Source organism: Balaenoptera musculus, chromosome 9 (assembly GCF_009873245.2).
Source record: "Balaenoptera musculus isolate JJ_BM4_2016_0621 chromosome 9, mBalMus1.pri.v3, whole genome shotgun sequence".
NCBI lineage: Eukaryota > Metazoa > Chordata > Mammalia > Artiodactyla > Balaenopteridae > Balaenoptera > Balaenoptera musculus.
Window position 1 is genome coordinate 6399750 of NC_045793.1, and position 27455 is coordinate 6427204.

The 27455-nt window shown below is 62.2% G+C and overlaps 1 protein-coding gene across 4 annotated transcripts in view; it reads left to right on the forward strand.

Moving 5' to 3' along the window:
• KCNH2 (potassium voltage-gated channel subfamily H member 2) overlaps positions 1–26665 on the forward strand; it is a 39707-nt gene extending 13042 nt beyond the window's left edge. The window contains exons 3-16 of one of the 4 annotated variants that reach the window (XM_036864205.1): positions 5947–6111; positions 7228–7671; positions 8264–8475; positions 12849–13277; positions 13789–14176; positions 14507–14706; positions 15192–15444; positions 16566–16759; positions 17007–17106; positions 17739–18011; positions 18090–18276; positions 18611–18788; positions 20037–20156; positions 23536–26665. In XM_036864205.1, coding sequence (XP_036720100.1) covers positions 5947–6111; positions 7228–7671; positions 8264–8475; positions 12849–13277; positions 13789–14176; positions 14507–14706; positions 15192–15444; positions 16566–16759; positions 17007–17106; positions 17739–18011; positions 18090–18276; positions 18611–18788; positions 20037–20156; positions 23536–23595 — 3203 coding nt within the window. In that variant the 3' untranslated portion in view covers positions 23596–26665. Of the gene's footprint in view, positions 1–5946; positions 6112–7227; positions 7672–8263; positions 8476–10169; positions 10326–12848; positions 13278–13788; positions 14177–14506; positions 14707–15191; positions 15445–16565; positions 16760–17006; positions 17107–17738; positions 18012–18089; positions 18277–18610; positions 18789–20036; positions 20588–23535 lie in introns of those variants that run through there. The other 3 variants (XM_036864206.1, XM_036864207.1, XM_036864209.1) reach the window with 3 other exon arrangements.
• Positions 26666–27455: the final 790 nt, after the last annotated feature.

Here is a 27455-nt window from a genome sequence, read left to right on the forward strand (position 1 = left end):
TAAGCGTGGAGGCCTCAGGGAGGCGGGGAATGGGATGGTGCCGGAAAGAGAAGCTTTCCCCGAATAAACATGGCCGGGTTTCACCTTGCCGGGGCTTCTTCGGAACAGGGCAGGGCTGTGACTCCCAGTTTACAGACTGTGAGGCTGCATCCCCCATGGAGGTCGAGTAGGGCTGAGCCCCAGAGCTTTTCTAGAAGGAGCTCTTCTCCTGAGGCCGTCACTGTGGCCCCTGGGAAAGGTAGCACAGACAGGCCACATGCAGTGGGCTTGGATGGGCATCTGGATGACTCACAGAGGCCCTGAGGCCCTCTGTGTGGCCCTATAAATCTCTGGGAAGGTGTTAGGCTGGAGGGGCTAGGGGAGGGTCTGTCTGGAGATGCTCCTTCCGGGTGAGTGGGGTCTGGATTGTGGCTCCCCAGCCCCGGCCCTGAAGTGAGTAGTCCTGGGGAAGTCTGTCCCACTCAGCTCCTGGAGCCATGGGGATAGGATTGGCCTCTCTTTCTCTCTCACACACACACGAACACACACGTGCACACTCATTCACTGGCTGGCCTCTCAGGCTTCCCCGCTCTGTCCCCTGGGCCTGCAGTGTCCCTGGCCTTCCTTAGGCCCCCACTGCCCAAGAGAGCGACGTTAGCGACACGGTGGCCCCTGGCCAGGAGCAGCTCCAGCTGCATCTTCCTGTCGCCGCCACCAGGCTAAATATAACCTGACACTGCACAGCCCTGGGCCGCCGTCGGAGACAGCCTCTGCTGGGGGCGGACAGCCCGACTGGAGCCCCAGCCTCCTGCCCTCAGCATGACTTTGGGCCCAGCTCCTCCTGCCCCAGCAGGGCAGGACGGCGACCGGGGCGAGGATGGCTGCTTCCCCGAGGTCACCTTCCCTGCAAGGACCCGGCACCCTGCCTCGTTACAGCTCTGAATGCTTCCACAAGGCCATCTATCGTCTCATCTGGCACCCAGGGTACGAGTCCCTTGTCCCTGCAGTACCCACAGGGAGTCTGCAGCTCAGAGAGGTGGCTGACCTGCCCACAGTCACACAGCGATTGCCCAGGTCTCCTGAGGGTCGGGGCAGATCAGCTCGGCTCAGCTCCCCAGGACCCCTCTCTCTGCCAACTCATCCCGGACTCCAAACGGGGGTTCCTGTTGACTCCCCGGCTCAGTGAGGGTGGGTGGCACGCCTGTCTTGTTCATGAGGCCCTGAACGCTTCACGTGCGTGTGCTCAGTGAGTACTCGAGGGGGATGAAGAGCCACCTGCGAAGGAGCTGTGATGACACCTAGTTTGCAGACGAGCCACTAGAGATTCTGACCTGGGGAGCTTGTCCAAGGACACTCAGGTCACCCGCAGGCCTCCCTTTCCCCACCTGCCCGGTGCTGCCCCAAGAGATAAGGCCTGCCCCCGCGAAAGCCGACGGCGGCTCCTGCCTGGGGACCAGCCAGGGGTTCCCAGAGGTGGGCAGTCGGGTTTGGGACCGGGGGTGGGGCCCCTGCATGGGTTGGGATGCAGGGCAGGGACGATGCCCCAGGTACACTGTCGGGTGTGGGTTGGCACCAGGTGAAAGCGAGCCAGCGTTGCGTTCTGATGAAGATGGCGCCCTTCCCCGGGGTCGGGAGGAACTGGACCTGCTGCACCTGGAAGGTAGCCAGACCTGGTCCCCTGGGGCCCTCCCCCTGCCCCCCCCCCCCCGCCCCTTCCTCAGTGGCCTGTGGTGAGCTGCATGACCTCTGCGGCCCTTAGACTCCGAGGCGCAGAGGATCCTGTCCTTGTATGGGGCTGTCAATCCATGACTGCCTCTCCTCTCCTGGCCTTCATTCTCACAGGGCCCGGGTGCCCCAAGCCCAGGAGGCAGGCAGAGGCTGGGTGCCCGGATGCCTTCAGCTGGGGCTGGGGTCGGGGGGTGGGGGGTGTGAGTCGGGTTTCTTCAGCATCAGCCACGTGAGCCAGGCTGGCCCAGGGGGCCTTCTCCCTCTCCTCCTTCTCCAGTTACCAAGATCTCCCTTGGGGGGCTTCCCTGGCGGTCCAGTGGTTAAGACTCCGCGCTTCCACTGCAGGGAGCGCAGGTTCAGTCCCTGGTCGGGGCAACTAAGATCCCGCAAGGTGGGCAGCGGGCAGCGTGGCAAAAAAAAAAAAACCCCACAAACAAACAAAAGCAAAAACAAACAAACAAACCTCCCTTGGGCTCTCCTGCTTCACAATGTTCTGTCATTCATCCCTCTAGCCCACTGGGGCAAGGTCGTCGCCCTGTAGTGCAGGTGAGCTCCCTGGGGCTGGAGGAGGGCAGGTGACTTGCCCGAAGTCACTCTGATGCAATGAGCGAAGGCCACTTAACTCCATAGCCTGTGCCCCGCCCTTTCGCGCCCGGGAGCCCCACAGCCGTTCTGTGGGCAGGGCAGGGGTCCTCCGCTCCCCTCCGGTTCGATCCCCTCCAGTCCGTTCCCTCCTTCCCCGGGCGCTCCAGGCTCTGGCTGTCTCGGGAGCGCGGGCCGCTCCTGCCACAGAGCGGCTCTCGGCGGAACTGCAGCCTCCCCCAGCTCTGGGCTGAGGTCAGCCTCTGCTCCGCGGAGCTGCTCTGCGGGGTGGGGCGGGTCGGAGGGAGAAGAGGAACAAAGAGATGAGCAGGGTCCTGGGGTAGGTAGGAGCAGGGCTCATGGAGAGCGAGGCACTGGTCCCGGCGTGCGGTGCCAGCCCAGGGCTCCGGGGAGGCGGCCCAGACGCTGACTCTGAGCATTTCTTCTCTGCTGAGAAGTTGTGTGAAGGTCACAGCCCCGCCGCCTGCAGGCTGCGATGTGCTTTGTGCCGCTGCCCAGTTCTGGCTGTCCCTGTGCCCCACCCCTGGCCTGCTGACCTTCAGCTGCCCTCAGGGACCCCACCCGCCAGAATTCCAGCCAGCGATGGGATGGGGTCCCCTGGCAGGTCTGGCTGAAGAGCTAGGGGTGGGTGATACGGCAGCTCACGGAAGACCCAACCAGCCAGGCAGGATGGGTGGGAGGCAGAGCCTCCCGGAGCCCTGGCTGACCTGGGGCTACCCGCTTTCCTTCCTTCCGTGTCCCCTCGAAAATGGTAGCTGGAGCCCAACACCCCCCTTCCCCCCAGCCATCAGGCAGGACTCCAGTTCACATTTTCAGAATAACAAGGGCTTTTACAGGGTTATTTGAAAGGAAAAATTCCTTGAATGTCGACAAAGGGAGAGGACCAAGGGGGCTCCGTGTGTGAGTGTGTGTCTGTGTCCAAGGGCCGGGAGGGGGCCTGTGCTGTAAGGGGGCTTATATCTGGAGTTTCTGCGGCCTGGCGTGAAGGGGGGCGCAATTTGGGATGTCAGGGTCCTGGGCTGTCCGGGCTGCAGAATGCAGTTCTGGCCTCTCTTGCTGAGAAGCTGGAACTGAAGTGGGCACGGGGTGTTGAGGCCTCAAGTTCAGAATCCTGAGGCCGTGCCCTGGGGGCAGGATCCCCAGGCCATCCTGAAGGGTTGGGCTCATCAGGGCTCCAGACTCTGGACTTACGTGAGATGAGTTTCCCAGCGAGGAACCAAGACCAGGGGCCTGGATGGCTGGGCTCCCAGGGGGTGGGTGTTGGGGGGGTCTCCAGGGCTAAGGTTTCCTGGTCTCTGGCCTCTCCTTAGTCCCTGTGAGGGCCAGTCCCTGTTCAGGCTGCTGCCGGCCAGCACCATATTAGGGCATAAACGCTAGGCGGGCTGTCTAGGTGCCAAACGGTCTCCAGCTGGGCCCGGCCTCCTGCAGCTCCCAACACCACGGCAGTGTTTCAGCCGGGCCATGTCAGAGGCTGGAGGTCAGGGGACAGCAGCAGCTACTGGAAGGAGACCCTGAAAGAGTCCCCCCAGCTCAGGTCCCGTGGGCCAAGCCATGAGGGCCTGGGATGCGGTGAGTGGAAGGGCTTTGGGGTAGGGCAGAGAATTCTCGGCCAGCCCCTGCCCTGGCCCAGCTCCCCTCATCCCGGTGCCATCCTGTTTCCCTTGGTTTCAGAGGATGTCCGTCCACAAGATTAATCCCACAGCAGTCAGAATTGCTCCTCAGCTCCCTCTCAGCCCTGTCCCTAGCAATCGTCCCGGAGCCCGGCCAGCATCTCCTAGGAATCAGACCCTTTACGCCTGGCCTTCTCAGGTCTGTGGAGAAGCTGTGGCTGCACTTCCCAGGGCTAGCCCACAGGGCTCATTGGCCGTCGGCCCCTCCAGCTTGTTGGCCTTGACTCAGTTCACCCCAGCCACGTCCTCTCCACCAGTCCTGATCCTCGACCCCTCCCCCGCCGTTAGTCCCACCCCATCACCAACACCACTGGCCAGCGCCTGCTCCCTAGTGCATTGTTCTGGGCGCTAGGCCCTTCAGAGGGGACACAGACACTGGTGAGTTAGGACCTGGCAGTTCAGAGAAGACAGATGAGCACCAGGAAAGAAGTCTCTGCCCCGGGAAGAGAAGATGAGGAACATGCTTGGTCCCCACCAGGTCCATGGAGTAGGAGAAACAGGATGTTAACGCGCCTTCTTGTTGCATCAAGGAGGGCTTCCTGGAGGCGGGGGTTCTGAGCTGGGCCTTAGGCAGAGCCTGAGAGCACACCGGGGTCTCTTTCAGAAATCAGCAGAGAGGAGGGTGTGGGGGCCGTGCGCTGGTCAGAGGCAGAGGCGGAACAGGTACATTGGCCTGGTGAACTGACATCAGCTGGAATAGGGGGCCTGGTGGCCAGAGAGAGACATTGGGAGGGAAAAAAAAAAATCAAGAGCAGAGAAAAAGACGAGAGACAGAGATGAAAGATCTAGAAGCAGCGCTTCTCAACTCTGGTGAAGGATCAGTTTTGTTTCTAACGTGTCACAGACCAATACTTGTGTGAAATACAAAAATCACATGCTTGGATATTGTGGCAATGCCAAATTGCTCTAAAGGTTTTGAAGCTCTTGCTCTCAACTTCCGAACTTATCTTCTGTGGATGACACAACAGTTGGGTACTAACGAAGAGGAGCAAAGACAGACAGAGAGACAGAGGGTGATCGCTAACCTGTCTCTAGTGTTTGGCCCATGCCAGGCACTGCCCTAGGCAGCTGGCACGTGTTGACTTATTTAATCTTTACAACTCATGAGGAACGAATTATTTTTTATTTTATTTTATTTTTTTAAACAAGTCTGTTCTTTTTTTTTTAAATTAATTAATTATTTTTGGCTGTGTTGGGTCTTCGTTTCTGTGCGAGGGCTTTCTCCAGTTGCGGCGAGTGGGGGCCACTCTTCATTGCGGTGCGCGGACCTCTCACTGTCGTGGCCTCTCTTCTTGCGGAGCACAGGCTCCAGATGCGCAGGCTCAGTAGTTGTGGCTCACGGGCCTAGTTGCTCCGTGGCATGTGGGATCTTCCCAGCCCAGGGCTCGAACCCGTGTCCCCTGCATTGGCAGGCAGATTCTCAACCACTGCACCACCAGGGAAGCCCAGGAACGAATTATTATCGTTCCCATTTTATAGATGAGGAAAATGAGGCACAGGGAGGTTAAAAACGTAAGAAAAATGCATCAATGACAAGGCAGCAGAGCTGGGATCTGAACCCTGAGATCCTGGGCTTAAAGTCTGTGGGCTTAACCTCCAGGCTGCACTGCCTTGCATGAGGAAAAGCCAAGACAGAGTATGAGAGGATAGGGAAAAAGGTGAAACAACCCAGGAAGAAAGGAGCAGAAGCCAGTGTGAGGAGAATGCACATGGGGAGAGAGGGCTGGAGAACCAAGGCAAGCAGAGAGAGAAAGGGAGAGCTTTGAGAGCGGAAAGCTGGAGTGCCAGATTAGGGAAGCAGCTCTGGCCGGCATGTGGCAGGAGGAGGGGGTGGGGCAGGAGGCAATGGCGAGAAGGGGCAGGACTGTGTGTGGGAGCCGTGGGGGAGGCAGAGGTGGACAGGCCCCTTCAGGTTTCGGGGGCCCATTCCGCCTGGTGCCACAGTGGCCGTGTCTCCGCTCTGCAGGGAGCTGCTTCCTGTGCCTGGTGGATGTGGTACCCGTGAAGAACGAAGATGGGGCTGTCATCATGTTCATCCTCAACTTTGAGGTGGTGATGGAGAAGGACATGGTGGGGTCCCCAGCCCGTGACACCAATCACCGTGCCCCTCTCACCAGCTGGCTGGCCTCCGGTAAGTGCAGCTGTGCTCTTGGGCTGGTGCAGGAATACATGGTTTCCCTTCCCTGGGGCCGTGAGGCTGCCCAAGGGCAATGCTCTGTAGGAAGGGATGCGGAGGGGATCCTTTCAGAGGTGGGGGAGAGAACATGGAGGACACGGCCGGTCCCCTCTAGCTCAGCATGGACAGATGCGGTGGAGGGACTGAGCCCAGATTCACAGGTCCCTGGGGCAGGATCATGGCTGGTTTCATAGCCTTACCCGCTTGGGGTCCCCCCACAGCATCCCCTGGGAGTGGTCCTCTCTCCAGCCGCAGGGGTGGGGGATTCGCCCTTCCCTGATGGCCCTGGCCACTTCGGGGCAGCTCCCTCTGCTCATGACAAGGCTCCGTCTCTCGTGGACTCAACTCTGTGAAATTTCTCTCTCGGGTCCTTGTTCCCGGACTGGCCAGCTCCCTGCTGTGGCCTTGGCTACGTGAGAAGAGGATGTGAGGGGACTGCTGCCTGTGGCTGGAGACGTGCAGGCCTCACCTCATCCTCCCATGACTCAAAGGCTCAGACACCTCCTCCTCCCCCTGCATGGCCTTTTTGGGTTTAATTTTAAATGTTCCCTCAGAGTCATGGCAAAAGAAACAACCTCTTGGTTTCTCAAGCTCTAAAATGGCAGCATTAGTAACGCCCTACCTATTCCATGGGTGCCACCTGCAAGGTGGCAGGGTACGGCAGGAACCCGTGGCATCACTCCTCCATTTGGATGCAGGCCCTGCCATTTACTGTGCGACCTCCAGCAAATCACATAACTCACTGACGCCTAAATTTCCTCAAGTCTAAAATGGAGATAATGATACCCACTGGGGGCAGTTGTGAGAGCCACAGGTGGTTTATGTAGAGACCACCGGTGATGTGAGGCTCAAGAAATGGTGGTTTATTATTGGCGGAGTCTTAGATATGATTGCATTCTAGACTTTTCTGGAGACTTGAGTTCTGTGCAGTAAGAGTGGGGGTGGAGGGGTGCCGGCGGCTGTCGGGGCTCCCACTTTCCCTCCTTCCTCCCCTTGGTGACTGGACTCCAGCTGCTAGGCCTGGCCCTCTCCCGGGCTGCTGGGGCCCATGCACCTCCCCTGTCCCCGCAGGCCGCGCCAAGGCCTTCCGCTTGAAGCTGCCCGCGCTGCTGGCCTTGACCGCCCGGGATTCGTCGGTGCGGCCGGGTAGCGCGGGCGGCGCCGGTGCCCCGGGGGCCGTGGTGGTGGACGTGGACCTGACGCCCGCGGCGCCCAGCAGCGAGTCGCTGGCCCTGGACGAGGTGACGGCCATGGACAACCACGTGGCGGGGCTCGGGCCGGCGGAGGAGCGACGCGCGCTGGTGGGCCCCAGCTCGCCGCCTGCCTGCGCGCCCGGCCCGCACCCGTCGCCCCGGGCGCACAGCCTCAACCCCGACGCCTCGGGCTCCAGCTGCAGCCTGCCCCGGACGCGCTCCCGAGAGAGCTGCGCCAGCGTGCGCCGCGCCTCGTCGGCCGACGACATCGAGGCCATGCGCGCTGGGCCGCTGCCCCCGCCGCCGCGCCACGCCAGCACCGGTGAGGGTCGGCCCCACCCCTGCAGGAACTGCCCGGCCGCGTCCTCACCCGCGGGCCTGTCCATTCCAGGACCTCAGCTTCCTCCCTCTCCGCCCTGTCCTGTGTGCCTGGGAGATGGAAATCCTATTAAGCGCTTACTTAATCCCATTAAGTAGCCTTTTATTCCATTAAACGTGCATTCATCCCATTGCATTCTTCCACTCTCAGAGCCGGTGCTGGCCCGAGGAGCTGGCTCTCCCAGGCTGGCCTGGAGCGGGGATGCCCACGGGGAGTCGGGAAGGCGGGAGAGGCGTCTGGGTCCCTGCCACCACCTGGGCCTCGGGCAGGTTCCCAGTGCCTGCTGCACAGACCGTCTGGAGGCTCTTTCTCCTTCCTCATCTCATAGCTGCATCAGGCGCGCTTCCTTACGGTGGGGAGCGGTCTGCCCTCACTTGTTTCTCAGGGACTCCACCCCTGTTTCCTGAGCTGGCCTCACTGAACCCCACGGCCTGGCTCCTGCAGGGCCCGTCTCCACCTCAGCTCTGTGTCGTCGACCTGACGGCCTTTGCCCCTGCCTGCCTGCCACCCTGACCCCCTTTCCCCTCCACCCCAGGGGCCATGCACCCCCTGCGCAGCGGCCTGCTTAACTCCACATCAGATTCGGACCTCGTGCGCTACCGCACCATTAGCAAGATTCCCCAAATCACCCTCAACTTTGTGGACCTCAAGGGCGACCCCTTCCTGGCTTCGCCCACCAGCGACCGGGAGATCATAGCCCCCAAGATAAAGGAGCGGACCCATAATGTCACTGAGAAGGTCACCCAGGTAGGTGTCCAGCTCCCTGGCTCTCCGCTCACGTGGGAGGAGCTTGGAGGGAGTGGAGTGGGAGTGGACTGTAGTCAAAAGGGGGGGTGGCGGGGTGCAGTCAGTGAGGGCCTCCTGAAGGTGGCGGACGTGCCGGCTGGGGGCAAGGGTGGCGTTTCAGAGCTGGGACGAGAGAGATCCTGGAGCAAGGGAGACTGGAGAGGGGGTGCCCATGGGAGGGGCAGATACAGAGGACAGGTGGGCGGGGCTCAGGGAGGAGAGGGCAGCTGAGGCCGGGCACCTGGCAGGGTGAGGGTGGGTGGGAGAAGGTGGCCACGGGGCACAACAGAGTCCTGGGGGCAAACCAACGGGAGGTTTCACGTTAGAAGGGGCCACAGAGGTCAAGGTTGGGGGTCCTGATTCTTCTAGGCCAATGTGATGAGCCAGGCAGAGGGTGGGGACCCAGTGCTAGGGCCAGGGTGGCCTAGAGGTGCCCACCCCTGTCCCCAAACCACGGGAGAGGAGAGTTTCCTTCCCAAGTCGGGAGGGGAGGATATGGATTTGGGGGCACAGACAACAGACGGGTAAAGTCCCTGAATCTCAGACCAGAGAAGATTGCCAGCCCTGGGGGGCATTGCCCAACACTGCCCAGTGGCAGGGCCAGCCTGGTCTCCTGCCCCCTCTTGGCAGCAGGATCGTCTGCACCACCCCCACTGCCCAGTCCATCCCAGCTCCTTCCCGTCCTGGCCTGGCGGTGGGGTGGGGGAAGGTCAGGACTGAGAAGCCAGGGACAGAGGGGGCTCCCGTGCCACACCTGTCTCGCCTCAGTCGCATCGCCCCCTCCCGCTCCTTCGGGCTCCCTGAGTCGGCCCGAGTGAGGGAGCTGTCCGTGGGCTGCCGTGGGCCTCCTCAGCCCTCCTCCTGGCCCCGCTCCCGCGGCCGCCTTGGCTCTCTGGGTCCCTGCCAGGTCTCCGGCCCCTTGGCCTTGACTCCAGAACGTTCCCCCCACCCTAGGCCCCATATTTGGCTGCCTAGCCCTCAGCCCCTCCCACCCCTGCCTCTCTCTTGTCCTCACCTGGAGCCCTGCCGGCTGCCCTGCCCCTGTGCCCACAGCGTGTGCTGTCGTGTTGTGGTCTGTGCGTGCCAGCGTGAGCGTGTGCTCCTGGCTCTTTGGTCACCGGGCGGTCGCTCCGTCTCTGGGTGTCTGTGTGACTCTGGCTGGCTGGGCACTGGACCGGCGGGGCGGGGGTGTCGGGGAGACCATTAATCTGCGGTGACAGGCCGGGCTGCCGGGGAGGGGGAGGGGCACGGGCTGCGGGAGTGGCTGCAGCAGGAGCCCGGAGCGGGCCGAGGGGGAGGGGGCCTCTGGCCGGCGGGCGGGGCGAGGGAGCCCGGTGTCGGGGCCGGGGTGGGGACCTGGGAGGAGGAGGGGCCGGCTGGAGGAGCCGAGGCTCCTACCGCGGTGCCCGGGCCGCTGCTGGGCTGGCAGCGGGCAGAGCGCGGCACCCTGGCAGCGGGGCCCGCACCACGGGGCCATGGGCAGCCTGAGCCGGGCGGGCTGCTGTCCACGCTCACTGCCAGGGTGACCCCAGCCCCGAGGCCCAGCCCCAGTGACCCTGGCTTCGTGCCAGAGGCTGCCCTGGGAGCCAAGCCGCCAGCGCCTGGGGCGCAGCCCGGGCTGAGGCTGCTGTTGAGCTGCAGGTGAGGCGCTGGCTGGGCCCTCGGGGCCCCGGGCAGGCAAGCTGGGGGGAGCCAAGTCCTCCATGGCGGCCCCAGCGGGGAAGGCGAGCAGGACAGGGGCTCTGCAGCCCAGGGCCCAGAAAGGCCGGGTGAGGCGGGCCGTGCGCATCTCCAGCCTGGTGGCCCAGGAGGTAGGTGATCCCCCCAGCCCCTCCCCCTCCCTCCGGGGCGGGGGCACCGAGATGGGTGCGGCCCAGAGGGCTCTGGCTCCAGGCCGGGGGAGCGCTTCTGAGATGCAGGATGGGTTGGGGAGCCCTGGGGCTGTGGCCCCGCTCATCCCACTCTTGGCTCCAGCTTGCTCGCGCTTCTCCAGACCCGCTGGGCCTAGGTGGACGGTGTTTTTCTTGCCAGGGCTTCCCTTCTCCTTGGGCTTCCGTGGCCCAGCCTTCTAGCTTGAAACACAGAAGGAGGAGAGGGCAGAACAGGAGCGAAGTGGGCGCCCGGAGAGGATGGCGGGGAGACGGGGGAGGAGAGGAGCCGCTCCCACTCCCACCCCACCTCCCCCAGCGAGCGGGCCGCAGCCGGGCCTGGCACAGAGGCGCTGGGGCTCCCCAGCTCCAGCACTCTGTGTGTTGTGAGTGGACCCTGCGGCGGGCGAGGGAGGCGTGGGCTGCTTCAGGGGTCCAGGTTGGGGGGCTGGGGTCAGAGGCCACTGGATGAGTGGTGAGGGCGGGCTGAGCCGGGCGCCTGGTCCACCTCTTCTGGGGCAGCCTGAGGTGCTGGTGGCTATGCTGTGGTCCCCCAGGCTGCTGACTCTATAGGCGCCTCCTGGGAGCCACCTCTGCACCCCCCGGGGGGCTTCTGTCAGAGAGCCAGGAGCAGCTCAGGCAGGATGGCAGGGGGAGTTGGAGGCGGCTCCCGGGTGGGTCTGCGAATCCCACCCCTGTCGCCACCACCAGCACCTAAACTCTCTGCCTTGGCTCTTGTGCTCCGCCCAGCTGGGGGACAGGGATGGGGGGGCGGGATTCTTCCCAGCCACAGGTGAGGACCCGGGGTTTGGCTTAAATGAGCTTTAGGATTCTGTGTGACAACAGGTTATGTAACAGGGGAGGTTATATACCGGCCCAAGGCCGTGCGGCGAGAGGTTGCAGAGCTGAGCCCGGTGGCCCCTGTAAGAGGAGGTCTGCGGCTCCGGGTCTCGTGCCCCGGGCTTGCCCCCGGCACGTGTGCTTGTGGACTCGGCGGTGGTGGTCCTGCTGTGGGCCGACGCAGGTAGGGGGCAGGACCCCATTCGTCAGGTGTGGTTCGGCACAGCCTCGGGGGGCCTGGCCTCTCAGGTGTGGTGAGGAACCCCATCCAGGAACCTTCTTCTGCCTCCTCGTCTGTGAGGGCCCTTCTCAGTCCCCACTTGACCCCTGAGAGGTCACCGCCCATGTTTTCTGCCTTAAGGAGCAAGGGGCTCGGGCTGAAGGCAGGGCGGAAGCGGGGGCCTAGGAGCCACGTGCCCCTTCCCCTGCCCCAGGCCCCAGCTGCCCACCCCACCCATCATGTGCCTCTGGAGCCCCTGTGGCCAAACCCCTAACTATGGCCCATCTTAACTTCCAGTTACTTCCACTAAGGAGAGGCTCTCCACACGGTCCATCTGGTGAGGGTGGTTCCAGGGGGTCCCCAGCTTGAATATGAATGGGAGTCTTTGCGGCTCCACCCACCACGGCCCTCCCCAGCACAGAGGCCTGAGGATGCGGGGCCCTGGCACTTAGTACTGCTCCCGCAGGGCTGGCAACCTTGGCTCTCAAGGGGGTGGGTGAGGCCTTGGGTTTGGCTGCCCAGGGATGGCAGGGCCAAGCTGGGAGAGTTTGGGGATTCTGAGGGGCAGGGGGAGGCCGCAGGGGGACGGACAGAGGCTCCTGGGGCAGCGCGAGAAAGGTGGTCTCAGCTCTTCCTAGTTTGGCTTGGGGAGAAAGAGTGGTGTGACTGCTGCCACCTGGTCTGGATGGCGAGCCTGCCTCTGCCTGGGTGATGAAGGGGCAGGACATGAGGTGAGCCGGTGCTGGGCTGGGTGGTCACTTCTGAATGGCTGCCCTGGGCCAGGGTGAGTAGGGAGGGGGAGCGAGTGTCATGGTCTCTCTTTCCTGGATGCCAAAGGGCCTGAGGCTGGGTGGCTGGTATCCTTGGGCCAGAGGCATGAAAGGACATTTAGGCCCTCAGTCCCTGGGCCACCAGCAATGGGACTTGTAAGGAACTGCAGTGACCACCACCATTTACGTCGCCAAGGCCGGAAGCTGTAGTCCTTGGAGCATTTTCTGGACACAGACTGTAGCATATGTGGGACGTGTGTGTGTGTGTGTGTGTGTGTGTGTGTGTGTGTGTGTTTGTGGTATTTGGGGGTGTGGGCAAGATCGCGTGGTGGGAGTTATATCCATAGTTATCGGTCTGTATTGCTGGTGGGGAGCAGTACTTGTGGGTGTTACTGCTTGGTGCCCTGGACTCAGATAGCCAGCCAGGAGGTCCCGTGCCACATGGGGAACTCTGGTGAGTGGCCGTGTCCACTTGTCTGAGCATGGGCTTCCCCGCTTACTCTGCTTGGCCTCTTCTCTGGAGGGCCCAGCAGAGATGGTACCTGCTCCTACCCTGGAGGGCCCCATGGTCTGTCCTCCCTGCCCAGACCCTGGCTGGACACCATACCCTTACCTCCACCTTCCCCGCCGGCTCAGGTCCTGTCCCTGGGGGCCGACGTGCTGCCGGAGTACAAGCTGCAGGCACCACGCATTCACCGCTGGACCATCCTGCACTACAGCCCCTTCAAGGCCGTGTGGGACTGGCTCATCCTGCTGCTGGTCATCTACACGGCGGTCTTCACGCCCTACTCGGCTGCCTTCCTGCTGAAGGAGACGGAGGAGGGCCCCCCGGCCCCCGACTGTGGCTACGCCTGCCAGCCGCTGGCCGTGGTGGACCTCATCGTGGACATCATGTTCATCGTGGACATCCTCATCAACTTCCGCACCACCTACGTCAACGCCAACGAGGAGGTGGTCAGCCACCCTGGCCGCATCGCCGTCCACTACTTCAAGGGCTGGTTCCTCATCGACATGGTGGCCGCCATCCCCTTTGACTTGCTCATCTTCGGCTCTGGCTCCGAAGAGGTGGGTTGGCAAGGAGGCAGGGGCAAGGGGAGGGCAGCAGGGGGCGGGGTGAAGGGGTGGGTGGCGACAGAAGGAGGGTGGCAGACGCATGGCAGAGCCCCAGCTAACCCGCACCTGCTCCCCTTTCCATACGAGCCACTCCCCGGCTGTAGCGGTCCAGAGGGCTCACCTTTTCCCAGTGTGTCTGTCCAAAGTGGCCACTGTCTTTTAGTTCACATGAAAGTGCCCTGGAAGCTAGTGGGAGCTCTGGCCGGGCGCCTGAGGGTGGGTGCACCTTTCCGAGCCCCAGTTTCCTCATTCTGGCCCTGGGAACCGCGAGCCCTTTGTCACAGAGCTGGCACGAAGGTGAATGGGCTCCGTGCTGGGCCCAGTGAGTGGGAGGCGCTTCTATTTTGAGGAGGTTATGGGGAGAGCTCCTCGGGGATCTCACCTCCGATGCCCCCCGAGAGCTGCAGTGCCCCCGCTCCTCGTTTGCCCCTCTCCCCCACTGAACATCCGCCGACCCCCGTAGCTGATCGGGCTGCTGAAGACGGCGCGGCTGCTGCGGCTGGTGCGCGTGGCACGGAAGCTGGACCGCTACTCGGAGTACGGGGCGGCCGTGCTCTTCCTGCTCATGTGCACGTTCGCGCTCATCGCGCACTGGCTGGCCTGCATCTGGTACGCCATCGGCAACATGGAGCAGCCGCACATGGACTCCCGCATCGGCTGGCTCCACAACCTGGGCGATCAGATCGGCAAGCCCTACAACAGCAGCGGCCTGGGCGGCCCCTCCATCAAGGACAAGTACGTCACCGCCCTCTACTTCACCTTCAGCAGCCTCACCAGCGTGGGCTTCGGCAACGTCTCACCCAACACCAACTCGGAGAAGATCTTCTCCATCTGTGTCATGCTCATCGGCTGTGAGTGCACCCCCGGGGCGGGCGCGGGGGGCTAGCCGGGGGCCCGGGGTCTGGGAAGAGCCCGAGACAGAGGAGAGGGAGGGTGCTAGAGGAGCCAGAGTGGGGCCCTGGGACTTAGAGACCCCAGGGGCCTGCATCGTGGCATGTTTGGGGCTGGGACACCAGGGTAGAGGCGCAGGGCAGAGCCGAGGGGGGTGTGTGTCTGGGCGCTTGTGTTTGTGCGTCTCGCGTGTGCGCTTACCATGAGACGTGACTGCATGTGTTGCTGAGCCAGTACAGGGGCGGGCGGGGTCCCTCAGATGCTGACGGCCCCACTCACCCCGCCCCCAGCCCTCATGTATGCCAGCATCTTCGGCAACGTGTCGGCCATCATCCAGCGGCTGTACTCGGGCACGGCCCGCTACCACACGCAGATGCTCCGGGTGCGTGAGTTCATCCGCTTCCACCAGATCCCCAACCCGCTGCGCCAGCGCCTCGAGGAGTATTTCCAGCACGCCTGGTCCTACACCAATGGCATCGACATGAATGCGGTGAGGCCACTGGGCTTGGCCTCCGGCTGATGGTGGGCTGGAGGGAGCAGCGTGATGGTGGGGACTTCTCCTGACGTAGCGGGCGCGTCTCAGACCGCCAGAGTCACCCTCCGTGGTTCAGGTGGTCCCAGTTAGTGCCAGGCAGGACCCTGAGAGGAGCGTTACCTTCCTTTTGCCCATGGAGCTCGTTTACTGGGTGAGCGGTCACTCTGCGGCAGGCGCTAGACCAGGCTCTGGGTGATCGTGTTTAATCCTTATGACAGCCCCAGGCAGGAGCTGGTCTCCGAGCCTCACACGTGAGAACGTGGAGGTTAGAGCAGTGAGGCGTCGTCCCCAAGGGTGCACGGCTGGAAGGGGTGGAGCTGGAGTGGGCACCCAGGTCCTTCCCCTGATACCGGACGCCCTGGTGCTCCCCGCTGGATCTCCGGGTGGGGGTGGGCGTGGGGTTCCGGGAGAGGGCATGCTGAGCTGCCCCCTGTCTCCAGGTGCTGAAGGGCTTCCCCGAGTGCCTGCAGGCCGACATCTGCCTGCACCTGAATCGCTCGCTGCTGCAGCACTGCAAGCCCTTCCGAGGGGCCACCAAGGGCTGCCTGCGGGCCCTGGCCATGAAGTTCAAGACAACGCACGCGCCGCCAGGGGACACGCTGGTGCACGCTGGGGACCTGCTCACCGCCCTCTACTTCATCTCCCGGGGCTCCATTGAGATCCTGCGGGGCGACATTGTCGTGGCCATCCTGGGTACGGCAGGGACCGGGAGCTGGGCCCGAGGTGCCTGCCGAGGCCTGGAGAGGTCCCAGCCCGTTAAGGACACAGCCCTAGGGGCTGTGGCCCCGGGACTACCCACAGGGACCTTGGGCTCCTTTAACTCACCCAAGCTCAGGCCTTCCAAGGGGTCGGTGAAAAGGACTCTGGGGGTTTCCAGATTCTGCTTCCCTTCAGGGTCTCCTCACGGGCAGTGACACTCTTGTTCCTTAAAACAGGACCAAATCCAGATACTCCAAGGTAGACAGTGGAGGGAGGTTGTGCAGCTGATTTTACTAAGGGCCGCGTGGTTCCCTGCAGCCTCAGGCAGTACAACCAAGCCTTCGCCTCCAAAGCAAAGGGAGTCCTGCCCCTCTTCCCCTCACACTCCTTCTTCTCTGCCCTACCTGTGCACGTGGGCAGGTGTACCTGGGCACTGGGACTTCCTGCCCTCTCTCTGCCTGTCCTTCCTTTGGCCCTGGACACCTCAGGGCAGATGTGCCACGGGGGGTTCTTTATAGATTTTTATTTCTCAGTTTGGCATAAACACATGCTCATGCCACAAACACCCCAAACACAAGTGAAACCAAAGTTTTGCTAAACAACAGTCGCCTTAACTACATTCTGGTGTTTTCTGTTCTATGCTGTGCTAAGCTATGCTATCCTGTTTTCTTTCAGTAAACAAAATGCTGGTCTTGATTCACTACTGTGTTTGATCTGTAGCTTGAAGAACATTGTTTATGGGGGTGCAGTGTTTGGCCAGGAGGGTGTTTGGGACATGGGCTTTGGGGGGTACCAGAGGAGTTAGAACCCAAGGAGGAAGCCAGGGCCACGGGCAGAGCTGGGCATCCGGGCTGGAGCTGCTGGCTGGCCCAGGAGCTGGGGGGCACAAGGTTCCTGGCCCTTTACCCTCAGGGCACTGCACTGCACGCGTCCTGCCTTTGCGAGCTGGGGGAGGATGGGCTGGTTGATGCTTCCCTGGCGCTGGGGGCTGGGGCCCCGCAGCCCGTGACCAGAATGAGGGGAGGCGCCGGCCAGGGTGAGAATGCCTGGAAGACAGGTGCCTGCTGCCTCTGCTGCCGCCCCAGGGGCTGAGCCCCCCTCTCGGTGGCCTCCAGGGAAGAATGACATCTTCGGAGAGCCTCTGAACCTGTATGCGCGCCCTGGGAAGTCCAACGGGGACGTGCGGGCCCTCACCTACTGTGACCTGCACAAGATCCACCGGGATGACCTGCTGGAGGTGCTGGACATGTACCCCGAGTTCTCTGACCACTTCTGGTCCAGCCTGGAGATCACCTTCAACCTGCGGGATGTGAGTGGGCCGCGCGGCTGGCTGCACGCTGGGTGACCTTCTCTCTGGGCTTGTTTCCCTGTCTGTCAGATGGTATCTGGGTCAGACCAGGTTGTGAACGCCCCAGCCTCAGCCCCGGTCCTGGGGCAGAGCTCACACCCCCAGAGCCGGCCTCCCAGCCCCACCTTCTCTGCTCGGGAGGGGGTCTGGCCGGGACCGGGCATGGCGGGTGGGCGCGGAAGGGCCCTGACACCGTTCTCGGTTCCAGACCAACATGATCCCCGGCTCTCCCGGCAGCGCGGAGCTGGAGGGCGGCTTCCACCGGCAACGCAAACGCAAGCTGTCCTTCCGCAGGCGCACTGACAGGGGTGAGGCGGGGGGCGGGGAGGGGGCGGGGTCCAGGTGAGCCGGGAGGCGGGCGGGGGGCGGGGTCTAGAGGAGGCGGGGCGGAGGGCGGAGCGCGGGGTCCGGCGGGTCTGCTCCCCCCAGGCTACACAGACCATCCGGCCCTACCTTCAGTGTCCCCCCCCCCCCATCACCGCATCCTTTCAGGCCCACTTGAAATGTCGCCTCCTCCAGGAAGCCCTCTTCCACACTCCAAGACAGGGGCGTGCCTAAGTTTCTTTGGTCCTCACACGGCTGGCGTCCTGGTGGGCACTGCTTTGAACTGATGAGGGGAGGAAAGACAGGACAAAGGAGGGCAAGGAGGCCAGCACGGGGGCTGAGGGCCCGGGGTCCCAGCAGTGAGAGCCCCTCTCAGCAGTGCCACTGCCCGTGCTTGGGCAGCCAGCGGTCACAGACGACCTGGTCCCGCCCTCGGAGTTCTCAGTCCCCTTGAAAGTGGGGGAAAGAGAGCGGAAGAAACAACTGGGGACAAACCAGGGCGTCCAGCCACAGTCGTCTCCCAGACCTGCTCCAGTCCCCTCCTCTCCCCTCCCTTCCCCTCCCCTCCCCTCCGTGCCTCCTGCCTGCTCTGAGGCCCCTTCTCTGTTTCCCACAGACCCGGAACAGCCAGGGGAGGTGTCGGCCTTGGGGCCGAGCCGGGCGGGGGCAGGGCCGAGTGGCCGGGGCCGGCAGGGGGGGCCGTGGGGGGAGAGCCTGTCCAGCGGCCCCTCCAGCCCTGAGAGCAGTGAGGATGAGGGCCCAGGCCGCAGCTCCAGCCCCCTCCGCCTGGTGCCCTTCTCCAGCCCCAGGCCCCCCGGAGAGCCGCCGGGTGGGGACCCCCTGACTGAGGATGGCGAGAAGAGCAGCGACACTTGTAACCCACTGTCAGGTAGGGCGAGGGCCCCCTGGGCGGGCGGGGGGGGGGCGTGGCCTCTGTCCCGGCCTCAACCCAGCTCTCTGGCTCCAGGCGCCTTCTCAGGAGTGTCCAACATCTTCAGCTTCTGGGGGGACAGCCGGGGCCGCCAGTACCAGGAGCTGCCTCGCTGCCCCGCCCCCGCCCCCAGCCTCCTCAACATCCCTCTTTCCAGCCCTGGCCGACGGCCCCGGGGCGATGTGGAGAGCAGGCTGGACGCCCTCCAGAGGCAGCTCAGCAGGTGAGGGTGGTCCCTGGGATCAGCCTAGGCCCAGCGGTGTGTGTCTGGGGGGGCGGGCTAGTAGGGGCGGGGCACGGGCGTATTGCAGTGTGGTCTGTGGGTTTCGGGCAGTGTTGTAGGGTGAAGTGGGTGTCTGCTCTGTCTAGGCCTGTCCACGTGTCCAGCAGCTTGACCCTCTCCTTGCATTCAGAGCCGAGCCAGGGGCTGCCACACCTAGAATGAAGAGTGGACCTGGGGTTGACCAGCTGGCTGTCCATAGGGTAGTCCTGAAGCCACAGTCACTGGCGTCTCCACTTCCCTGAGACCCAGAACATCCTCCTCCTTCTTGCCCCAGGCTGGAGACCCGGCTGAGTGCAGACATGGCCACCGTCCTGCAGCTGCTGCAGAGGCAGATGACGCTGGTCCCGCCCGCCTACAGTGCTGTGACCACCCCGGGGCCCGGCCCCACCTCCACCTCCCCTCTGCTGCCCGTCAGCCCCATCCCTACCCTCACCCTGGACTCGCTTTCTCAGGTAAGTTCCAAGCACCCCAGCCCTGCCTCTTCTGCACCAATTCCACCCCAGACCTGCTTTGCTGCCCTTTCTGCTTGGCCTTGGGCCCCAGCCTCCTCCCACCCTGTTCCTACCCTCCTCCCAGGCTGTACTGCTGGAGGAGGGCTGCCCTAGGAGCTGCAAGCACGGAGCAAGGCAGGAGAGCCCCCAACAAAGCCCCCAGACAGCTGGGCCCAGGAAGCCAGGAGGCCGAGTGGCATTCGCTCCCCTAGTGTCACCTGAATGGCCAGATCTACTCAGGGTGCCTGTGTCATGGCTGTGGGTGGAGGGACTGTTGAGCCAGGGGTCTGGCGGTGGGTGCTGGGTGCCAGCATGCCCTTGGGATAGGGTCCCAAGCCCCTACTGCGACTGATACCCCCTGGGTCTGGTTCTACTGCCAACCGTTGACTGTCATGCTCAGCGCTTTGCAGGGTTGTCCTGAAGGCTCTGGCTAAGCCCCAGGTTAGCACTTCCGGCCCGCATCTCTCCCCTCCTGCCAGAGATGGGCCTCTGTTGCTCTTTGTCCTCTCCTAAGAGGACACGTGTGTTCCTGGCCTCCTGACAGGACAGCTGTGTCTGGGTCTCAAGAATGGGCTCCTCTGGCGACAAGAGGTGGCCTGGGATCTGCTCCCCCCTCCCTCTGGCGTCTGCTCCCCCCTCCCATCTGCCACCTGCTCCTGTTTGCAGACACCAGGGCCCACGTCAGCAAATGTGCCAGTCTCCCTTCACAGCCTCCTCCGCAGAGATCTCACAGCAGACTCGTCTGCACCCACAAAGCCCCTCCTGCCTGCCCTGGCACTCTCCCTGGCCTTCCGAGGCCTGGCCGCCCGCCTGCCTCTGTTTCTAGGTCCTCGAGTTCTTTCTAGATTGGAGGAAAGAACCCTGTCTCTCTTTCTGTACAGCTTCTATGCCAGCTCAGGGCCCCTTATTCTGGATTGGGTTTGAATCCAGCGGCCATGTTCCCTGGGGAGGGAAGCGGCTGTGGCCTCAGGCTCTCCCCGCGTCAGGCAGAAGCTCCCAAGGCCCCCAGATGCCTGGTCTGGCTCTTGCCCACCCGGAGCGCGTTTCTCCCAGGGCAGGTTGGGGTCCTGCTCTGTCTGCCTTGGTCCTTCTCCTGTGCCCTCCAGGCCTCTTCTGTCTGTCTGTCACCAGGGTCTCCTGACCCTCTCTATCCTCTGACCCTCCCCTGCCCCTTGGCTTCTAGCTTCTCACACTCCGGTTTCTTTGCAGGTTTCCCAGTTCGTGGCGTGCGAGGAGCTACCCCAAGACGGCCCTGCTCGACGCCTCTCCCTGCCGGGCCAGCTGGGGGCCCTCACCTCCCAGCCCCTGCACAGACACGGCTCGGACCCGGGAAGTTAGTGGGGCTGCCCAGTGTGGACACATGGCTCACCCAGGGTTCAGTGCACTGCCTGGGCCCCTCCTGTGGAGGACCTGCCCGGGAGGCCCTGGCCGCTGACGGGAGAGGAATAGGAAGGCACAGCCCCTCCTCCAGCCCTTGGGACCATCTCCTCCTGCGGTCCCCTGGGCCCCGTTGGTGGGGGGCGGGGCGCAGGGGCAGGGACAGGGCCGGGCAGTGGATGGGGGTCTGTGGTCCCCTCACTGCCCTGGGGGCAGTAGCTGGTCTAACTGCCCGGCGGCACCCGGCCCTGGGCCTCAGGCACCTCAAGGACTTTTCTGCTATTTACTGCTCTTATTGTTAAGGATAATAATTAAGGATCATATGAATAATTAATGAAGATGCTGATGACGACTATGAATAATAAATAATTATCCTGAGGAGACTCCAGGGGTGCTCGGAGGGTGCAACCATCGGCACGCCGTGTCCCACGTTCACGTTGATAGCGTCCGGCGCACTGGCCTCTCTGAGGGAATCCAGGCCGATCTGTCTGTGTGCACAGGGCCTGCAGGGGCAGCTCCGACGTCTGGGTGTGGAGTCTGTGCAGTTGGGGTGCTCCCTCGGGGCTGACACAAGTCACCTCCAGGACCTCTTGCCTCCGGAGGGCCCTGCTTCCATGTGGTCCTGGATTCAGGAGGGCAGAGAGCCACCTGGACTCTTTTACATATAGAGGTTGTCCTAATGGGATGCCAGGCCTGGGGTCCCGCCCCTCAGGGTCTTGGTGGCTTCCTGGGTGGCACACTGGCCCCCAAAGCTGTCCCCAGGCTGACTGCTGTCAGAGTACAGATGCGCTGTACTCTTCCCTCACACAGCTCATGAGCCCGGCCCGTACTGACTTTAACCTGGGGCTGTATTTGGCCAAGCCCCCAACTTGGCCTTATCTTGACCTTGACTCAGACTCACACGGATCCTATATAATTGGCCCCCCCACAGCAAACCAACTCTGGGCACGCTGGTTTTCTCAACCCTGACCAGAGCCCCCGCCCCCTGGTGTCTGGCTCCAGACGGGCCTCACCTCCATCACCTCCATCACTTGGTCACCTGTGATCCTCGACCAGAGGAGCTGCCTGAAGAGGGTGGAAGTTTCAGGGCGGCTCATTCCCATTATCGGAGGAGCAAGTCGGAACAGATGTCCTGGGGCCAGTGAAGGGTGGTGGCCGTGTGTGTCCGTGTGCTCGTGGGTGTGCGCGTGTGCGCGTGTGCACGTGCCCTGCCGGTCTTGCGCGAACACCCAGCCTTTCAGAGGAGCTGCTGTGCAGTGGTCGTGGTAGGGCAGCTGCCAGCCAGCAGGAGGAGCCGATGGGCAACTGTGCTGCCCAAGGCCTCCAGGGTCGCTTAATCCTATAATCCCTGACCCTCTGAGGTGGGTGTGTTAACCTTGCTTTGACCGGAGCCCATTACCACCCGTGCCCGGGATGGGGAGGGTGTTGGGGGGAGACCCTGGTCTCTGAGCCACCTGGAGGGTGCCCTCTTCCCAGAGCGGGTAGCAGAGAAGTTCCTGGTGGTTCTGCACCGGGGCCTTGGCTCCCCTGCCAGGGGGTGTGACCAGGGAGGGGTCCCTGTGAGTTCAGTGTGCCCTGGGGGACAGGGCGTGGAAGATGGGCACGGGGAGTAGAGGTGGGGAGAAGGATGAGACCCCGGGTGGTGGGGAGGGGTGACACAGAGAGGTGGGCCAGGCAGAAAGGGCAGCTCTGTGCGACAGGATCTGGCACATGTGTACGCGGGTGTACACGTGCGTGTGAGCATGCATCTCTTCGTGGTTTGGGAGCGCACACGCAGGCCTCCCTGGTGGATTGATGTGTGTGGGCGTGGGGTGGGGTTCTAGCTGGGGGGATGCCCTAGATTCAGTGTCAGCTCACGGATTCCGGGCACAAGCGGACACCGTCAGGATCTCAGCCCCGGACACTGGCAGAGGCCCCCGTGAGGTTGATGGTGAGAAATAAAATGACAGACGAAGCTCGCTGCACTTGGCATGCGGGGGCCGAGGTGCTGGGCCAAGTCCCCGCTCCCCATCTCTCCATCTGGCACTCTCTCCATCCTTCTTACCAACTGTCCTGTCCTTAGAGCATCTTCATCTGGGAGCTCAGCCCCGATTCTCAGCACTCTGTCCAGGTGTGGCGGTGAGGGCTGGGGGAGCCTGGGAGAGCCTGCGGGAGGGGCTGAGGGCCGGCGCAGCGAGTCAGGGCCCCGTGCTGCTGGGCGTGGGGAGGAGAGGAGGTGAAACCTTGGCCCGCACTCCCTAGGCTTTGTATCACGTTGGACACTGGTTATTCTCTGGGGCACATGCCGGCGTCCACAGTCAGCTGCCCGCCTCCAGGGGAGTGCCCTGCCTGGGCCTGGAGGCCTGATGTGTGCGCTTCCAGGGATGAGTGAGTGTGTGTGTGCGTGTGTGTGTGTGTACACGCACACATCTGTGCTCAGGGTGGGGGCTGGCCCAGCAGAGGGGAAACCTCTCCGTGCTTGTCCTCGATGGAAGCACATGGGTGCCCAGGGGCTGGTCTGCTCAGTCCGGTTGAAGGAGCTTCCGGCGTGGCCGAGACACCAGTGCCAGGTCCCTACCAGGAGCCACCCCTGAGATCTGAGAGTGGGCGGAGGACAACGGTCACAGTGGCTCCATTTACGATGGTTCCACCTGCCCGGCTGTGTCACTTAACCGCTAACAACCCGCAGAGGTGGGTGTCGCTGGTCCACGTGAGGGGAGTCCGGCTCAGGATGGTCGGTGACTGAGCAGTGTGAGTGCTGCGGGTAGGTGGCAGTGCGCAGCTCCGGGCTTCACTGGAGGGGCCGCGGTGGCCCTCGGGGCACAGCACTGGGGCCAACGCTCGCCGGCAGCAGGGTGTGGGCTCGGACCTGGGCCTTGGGGGACCTGAGAGGCCGGCGGGGGTGCAGTCCAGTGTGGAGCGCAGCAAGGAGACTGCCTGCCTCCCTTCCCAGCCTGCTCCACCCTCCCCTCGCCTGGCCAGGTGGCAGCGCACCCCCTCCTGCCAGTCTGGGACCGTGCTCCACCCAACACGTGAATGGTGCCATAAAACACAGCTGTGCCTGTGACCCGGGCGCTCTCTGTTGGGCGGGATCAAGTTCTTGGGCAGGGTCTGCTCAAGGCTGAAGGCTGCCTAGAACCCACAGGGGGGCCCCAGCCCTCATGGGGTCCTGCTGCGTCCCTGGGACCGGGCGGGCTCTCAGGTGTGTTGGGAGGGGTGGGTGGTAATTCTGGGGGCTGGCTGGGGGTACAGCAGGCTGTTTTCCTCCAGGGACCACCTTTGTTCACCATGCATTGATGCATTGCCCACTCTTTTAAGGTCCAACCTCATTTTTTTTTTTTTTTTTTAATAGAAATCAGTAAAAATGCTTTGGAAGGAAGACGAAGGACCATCAGAAGCCAGTAGCCTGTGAGGCTGGGAGAAGGGCTGCCTAAGGGGCATCTCGTTCCTGGGGCTCAGGAAGAGAGGAAAGAAGGAGGTGTGGGGACCACTGTGCCGCCACTCTGCACCCTAGGACAGGTTCCATGGTCAAATGAAGGGCGCTTCCCCTGCTGGCCTGAAGGCAATAAGCTCTGGACTATCAGCTCCATGCGGGTGGGGCTAGTTTGACTCTGCAGGGCCCCGAGCAGTGCCGGGCACTGGGATGTACTCAATGTTTCCTGAATGACCGAAGGAAGCGCCACCCTTCTCCCCGGGATGGAGAACCCTGGGCTCGGCCGGCAGGGCTGGGGAAGTCCTCCTGCGGCTGGCAGAGCAGAAGCGGGGCCTCTGCGCAGGGCTCTGGCCCTTCACCCTGGACCCGCGGGTCACCGTGCTCTACTCCATTCCTGTCCTCGGGCCTGCGCTGCCCAGCTCTGTGGCAACTGCCCGCTGCCCCAGACCTCATCCCTGGCCTCCCCCGTCACCTGGGCTCCCGGAGCCACAGGACTCTGGTGATGGGGGGCAGGGCAAGGGTGCAATCCCCTCCTCTCCTGCAGGGCCAGCCACCAACGGCGGGGGGTGGGCTGTTGTGCAGAGCGGAGGGTTCTCCCAAACCAAGAGGGCCAGAGGGGTGGGGCGGGAACTGGAGGGGCCGTGGCGGGTGAGGAAAGGTCCACGCGGCTGCCGATGCGCAGGAAGGCAGGTGGCAGAGCCTGGAGCCGGAGTCTGGTCAGGGGCGAGGGACAGGAACCGAGGGGCAGGCCTGACCTGCCTTCCCCCACCTCCACCTGCCTTCCCCCACCTCCACCTCTGCACCTAAAGGTCCAGGAGTGGAGTGAGGTGCTGGCGGTGCCTCCCGGCCTCGTGACTCAGCCACTGCCCGGGGTCCAGGTGCAAGCTCGCCCCGCCCTGTCCTCACCTGGACCCCCGCTCCTCTCAGCCCGGGCAGTGGCAGCTCTCACGTTTCAGTGACAAGTAAGAGTCATCGATACTCATGGAGCCCATCTTTTGTGGTGAGCATTATTCTGACTGCCTGAAACCCAAGGCCCAGAGGCTCATGGAACCTGCCAGCGTCCGCGGCTCCTGAGGGAGGAGCTGAAGCATGAACCCGGGCAGTCTGAGTCCCCCGGGCTGGCCTGAGCCGGGGACACACCATCTCCCTTAGACAAGGCAGTGACTAGGAGACCTTTGCAAGTGTCTGGGATTTCTAGGACCTTCTCTCCCCTGCAGACTTTTGTACCTTCTGTTCCTTTGCCTGGAGTGCCCTTTGTTTGGTGAACTCCTGCTGGTCTTTGGGTGGCTCTTCTAGGGGATGCTTGGTGCGTCCCCTCCCTCGGGCTGGGGCCCCCTTTGTGCTCTTGCAGCACCCTCTGCTCTCCCCGCCCCGCCTTCCCTACCCTGGACTGCCAAATCCGGGGGCTCGTCATCTCTGCGCTACACCATCCCTGTCTGTCCCCCAGCACCACGCGCAGTGGCTCCCCCAGAGCGAGCACGCAACGGTTTACTAAATGAACACTTCTGGATTTGGGGAGTGATTAGCAGTAAAATCCTTAATATCCAAAGGGCCGGTGTGCTTGACTTTGGGGGCTGTGACTTCCTGTGCAGCCAGGCTTGGGGTGCGAGGGCTGAGGAGGGGGCTCTGGGGTAGCTGGCACTCCCTGAGCCTCCTCCGCTGATAGGCAGACGTGAGGTCTCGTACCCCAGGGATGGCCCCTAAGGGCCCACAGGGTTTACGTTTTCTACCGCACTCTGTTGGCTCAGCTCAGCGCCTGGGGTTTGGTCCTTGCTCTGAGTTACGATCAGGGAACTTCTCTGGTGCCACCTGGAATCCTTCCTGGTGGGCATCTAGGGGCACAGCTGGATATCCCGTGATGGCCATTGCTCACCTGAGCTTTGGGGAGCCTCTGCCTTTGCTTCCCATCACAGCAAGTTCATCGCCCTCTCAGATGCCCGGTCCCTGGCCTGGACATACCTCCGGGGGCAGCCCCTGCAGGCCTCTGACTTTTCCAGGCTCTGTTCTGCCACAGTGCAGGGCAGGAGGTCTTGTGCCAGGCCCTTCCTGCAACCCACCTGCCCACGTCACAGGAACAGATGGACTGAAGCGTGCCCAGGCCCTGACGTGACAGATGGCTCCTTCCTCTTTGCCTGCAGGACAAAGCCCTCCACGTCAGCCTGGCACAGAGGGTTCTCGTCTTCCTTTCCAGGCTCACCTGCCTTCGTACCTCCTGCTGCCATGTGCCCAATACTCTAGCCACATGAGATCACGTCCTGTTAACTATGCTTGAGTTCTCCCTGCATTTGCCTGTCTTTCCCTCTTCTTGTAAACAGACTCTGTCCTTCCCGGCCTGGAGAAACTCTTCGATCCTTCAAGTCCTAGCTCACACGTCACCTCCTCCAGGAGGTCCTCTCTAGGTGTCTCAGTGGATCTAAACCTCCCATTGCACTGGACTCAGGCCTTTGTCAGCGCCTCCACACACCCTGCCTGTTCTCCTGTCTGTCATCTGAAAGAGGACTGGCTGAGTATTGGTCATCTTCTCATCTCCCTTGGAGGCCTCTGTCGTGGGGCCGGGGAGACGGCAGGCACTGTGCCGGTGTGTCTTGCTTCATCTCCACTTCCCAGCGGCCTCTGCGTGGAGGGCTCCTGCCCACTGTCCTCTGTGTGGCTGCTCATTTGTCCTTTGATGGTCAAGGCTGAGAGCGATTTCTCGTAGGGCTTTTCTGTTTCAACCTCAGGTCTGAGGGATCCCCCTTTCTCCCCAGTGGTGGCCAGTCCAGTGGGTGCTCAGCCTGGCAGCTCAGGGGGACCTACAGGGCTCACACGGTGGTCCGACCACACAGGGACCATCAAAAGCGCACAAGTAGCGGGTCTAGTCTAAAGTGCTCAAAAATGTCGAAACAAATTTGAATCATAGGGCCTTTCAAGGTGACTATTTGCAAACACTTTCAGATAATTGTATATCATAAAAGAGTGGTTGGTGTAAAAATCAATAAGATTTAGTAAAAGACTGAATAGTAACAGGTTTTTTTAAGCCGCATAGGTGCATGATATTAAACCCTATAAAGACTCAGTTTATCTTTTTTTTTTTTTAAAGATTTATTGATTGATTGATTACTATGTTGGGTCTTCGTTTCTGTGCTAGGGCTTTCTCTAGTTGCGGCAAGCGGGGGCCACTCTTCATCGCGGTGCGCGGGCCTCTCACTATCGCGGCCTCTCTTGTTGCGGAGCACAGGCTCCAGACGCGCAGGCTCAGTAGTTGTGGCTCACGGGCCTAGTTGCTCCGCGGCATGTGGGATCTTCCCAGACCAGGGCTCGAACCCGTGTCCCCTGCATTGGCAGGCAGATTCTCAACCACTGCGCCACCAGGGAAGCCCGACTCAGTTTATCTTGATCATCTTAGTGTAGTAGCATTTAAAATAAAGTGATTCTTGATACTTTATTTTCTAAAAGTCTAAGTACAGGTCAAGCCCTTTTGCTTTCTTTTTGGCTGACTTTTGTCTTTCAAAAAAAAAAAAAAAGAATGTGTTCTGAGGCATTTGTTTAAATAATCAGCTTCATTATTTCTAATCACACCTTATAAGTGAGTTGGAAGTTGGCAAGAGCCATCGCTTAGAAACCAGAGCAGAAGAATTTAGCTCAGCTGTCTTACCATTATTTTAAAATTAGCAATAGCATAAGGTCTGGCTGCAAAAGGCTTAGGTGCTAACTGGCAAGAAAATCAGTCATTAGGGAAACAGCCTGGAGAGGGTAACGGCTTGACTTCCTCTTTCTGCTCTGCCAGGTGATGACAGCTGGGGAATCAGAGGGAACGCATTGGTCAGGGACACCAGGAAGGTCAAGTGAAGCTGATCTCA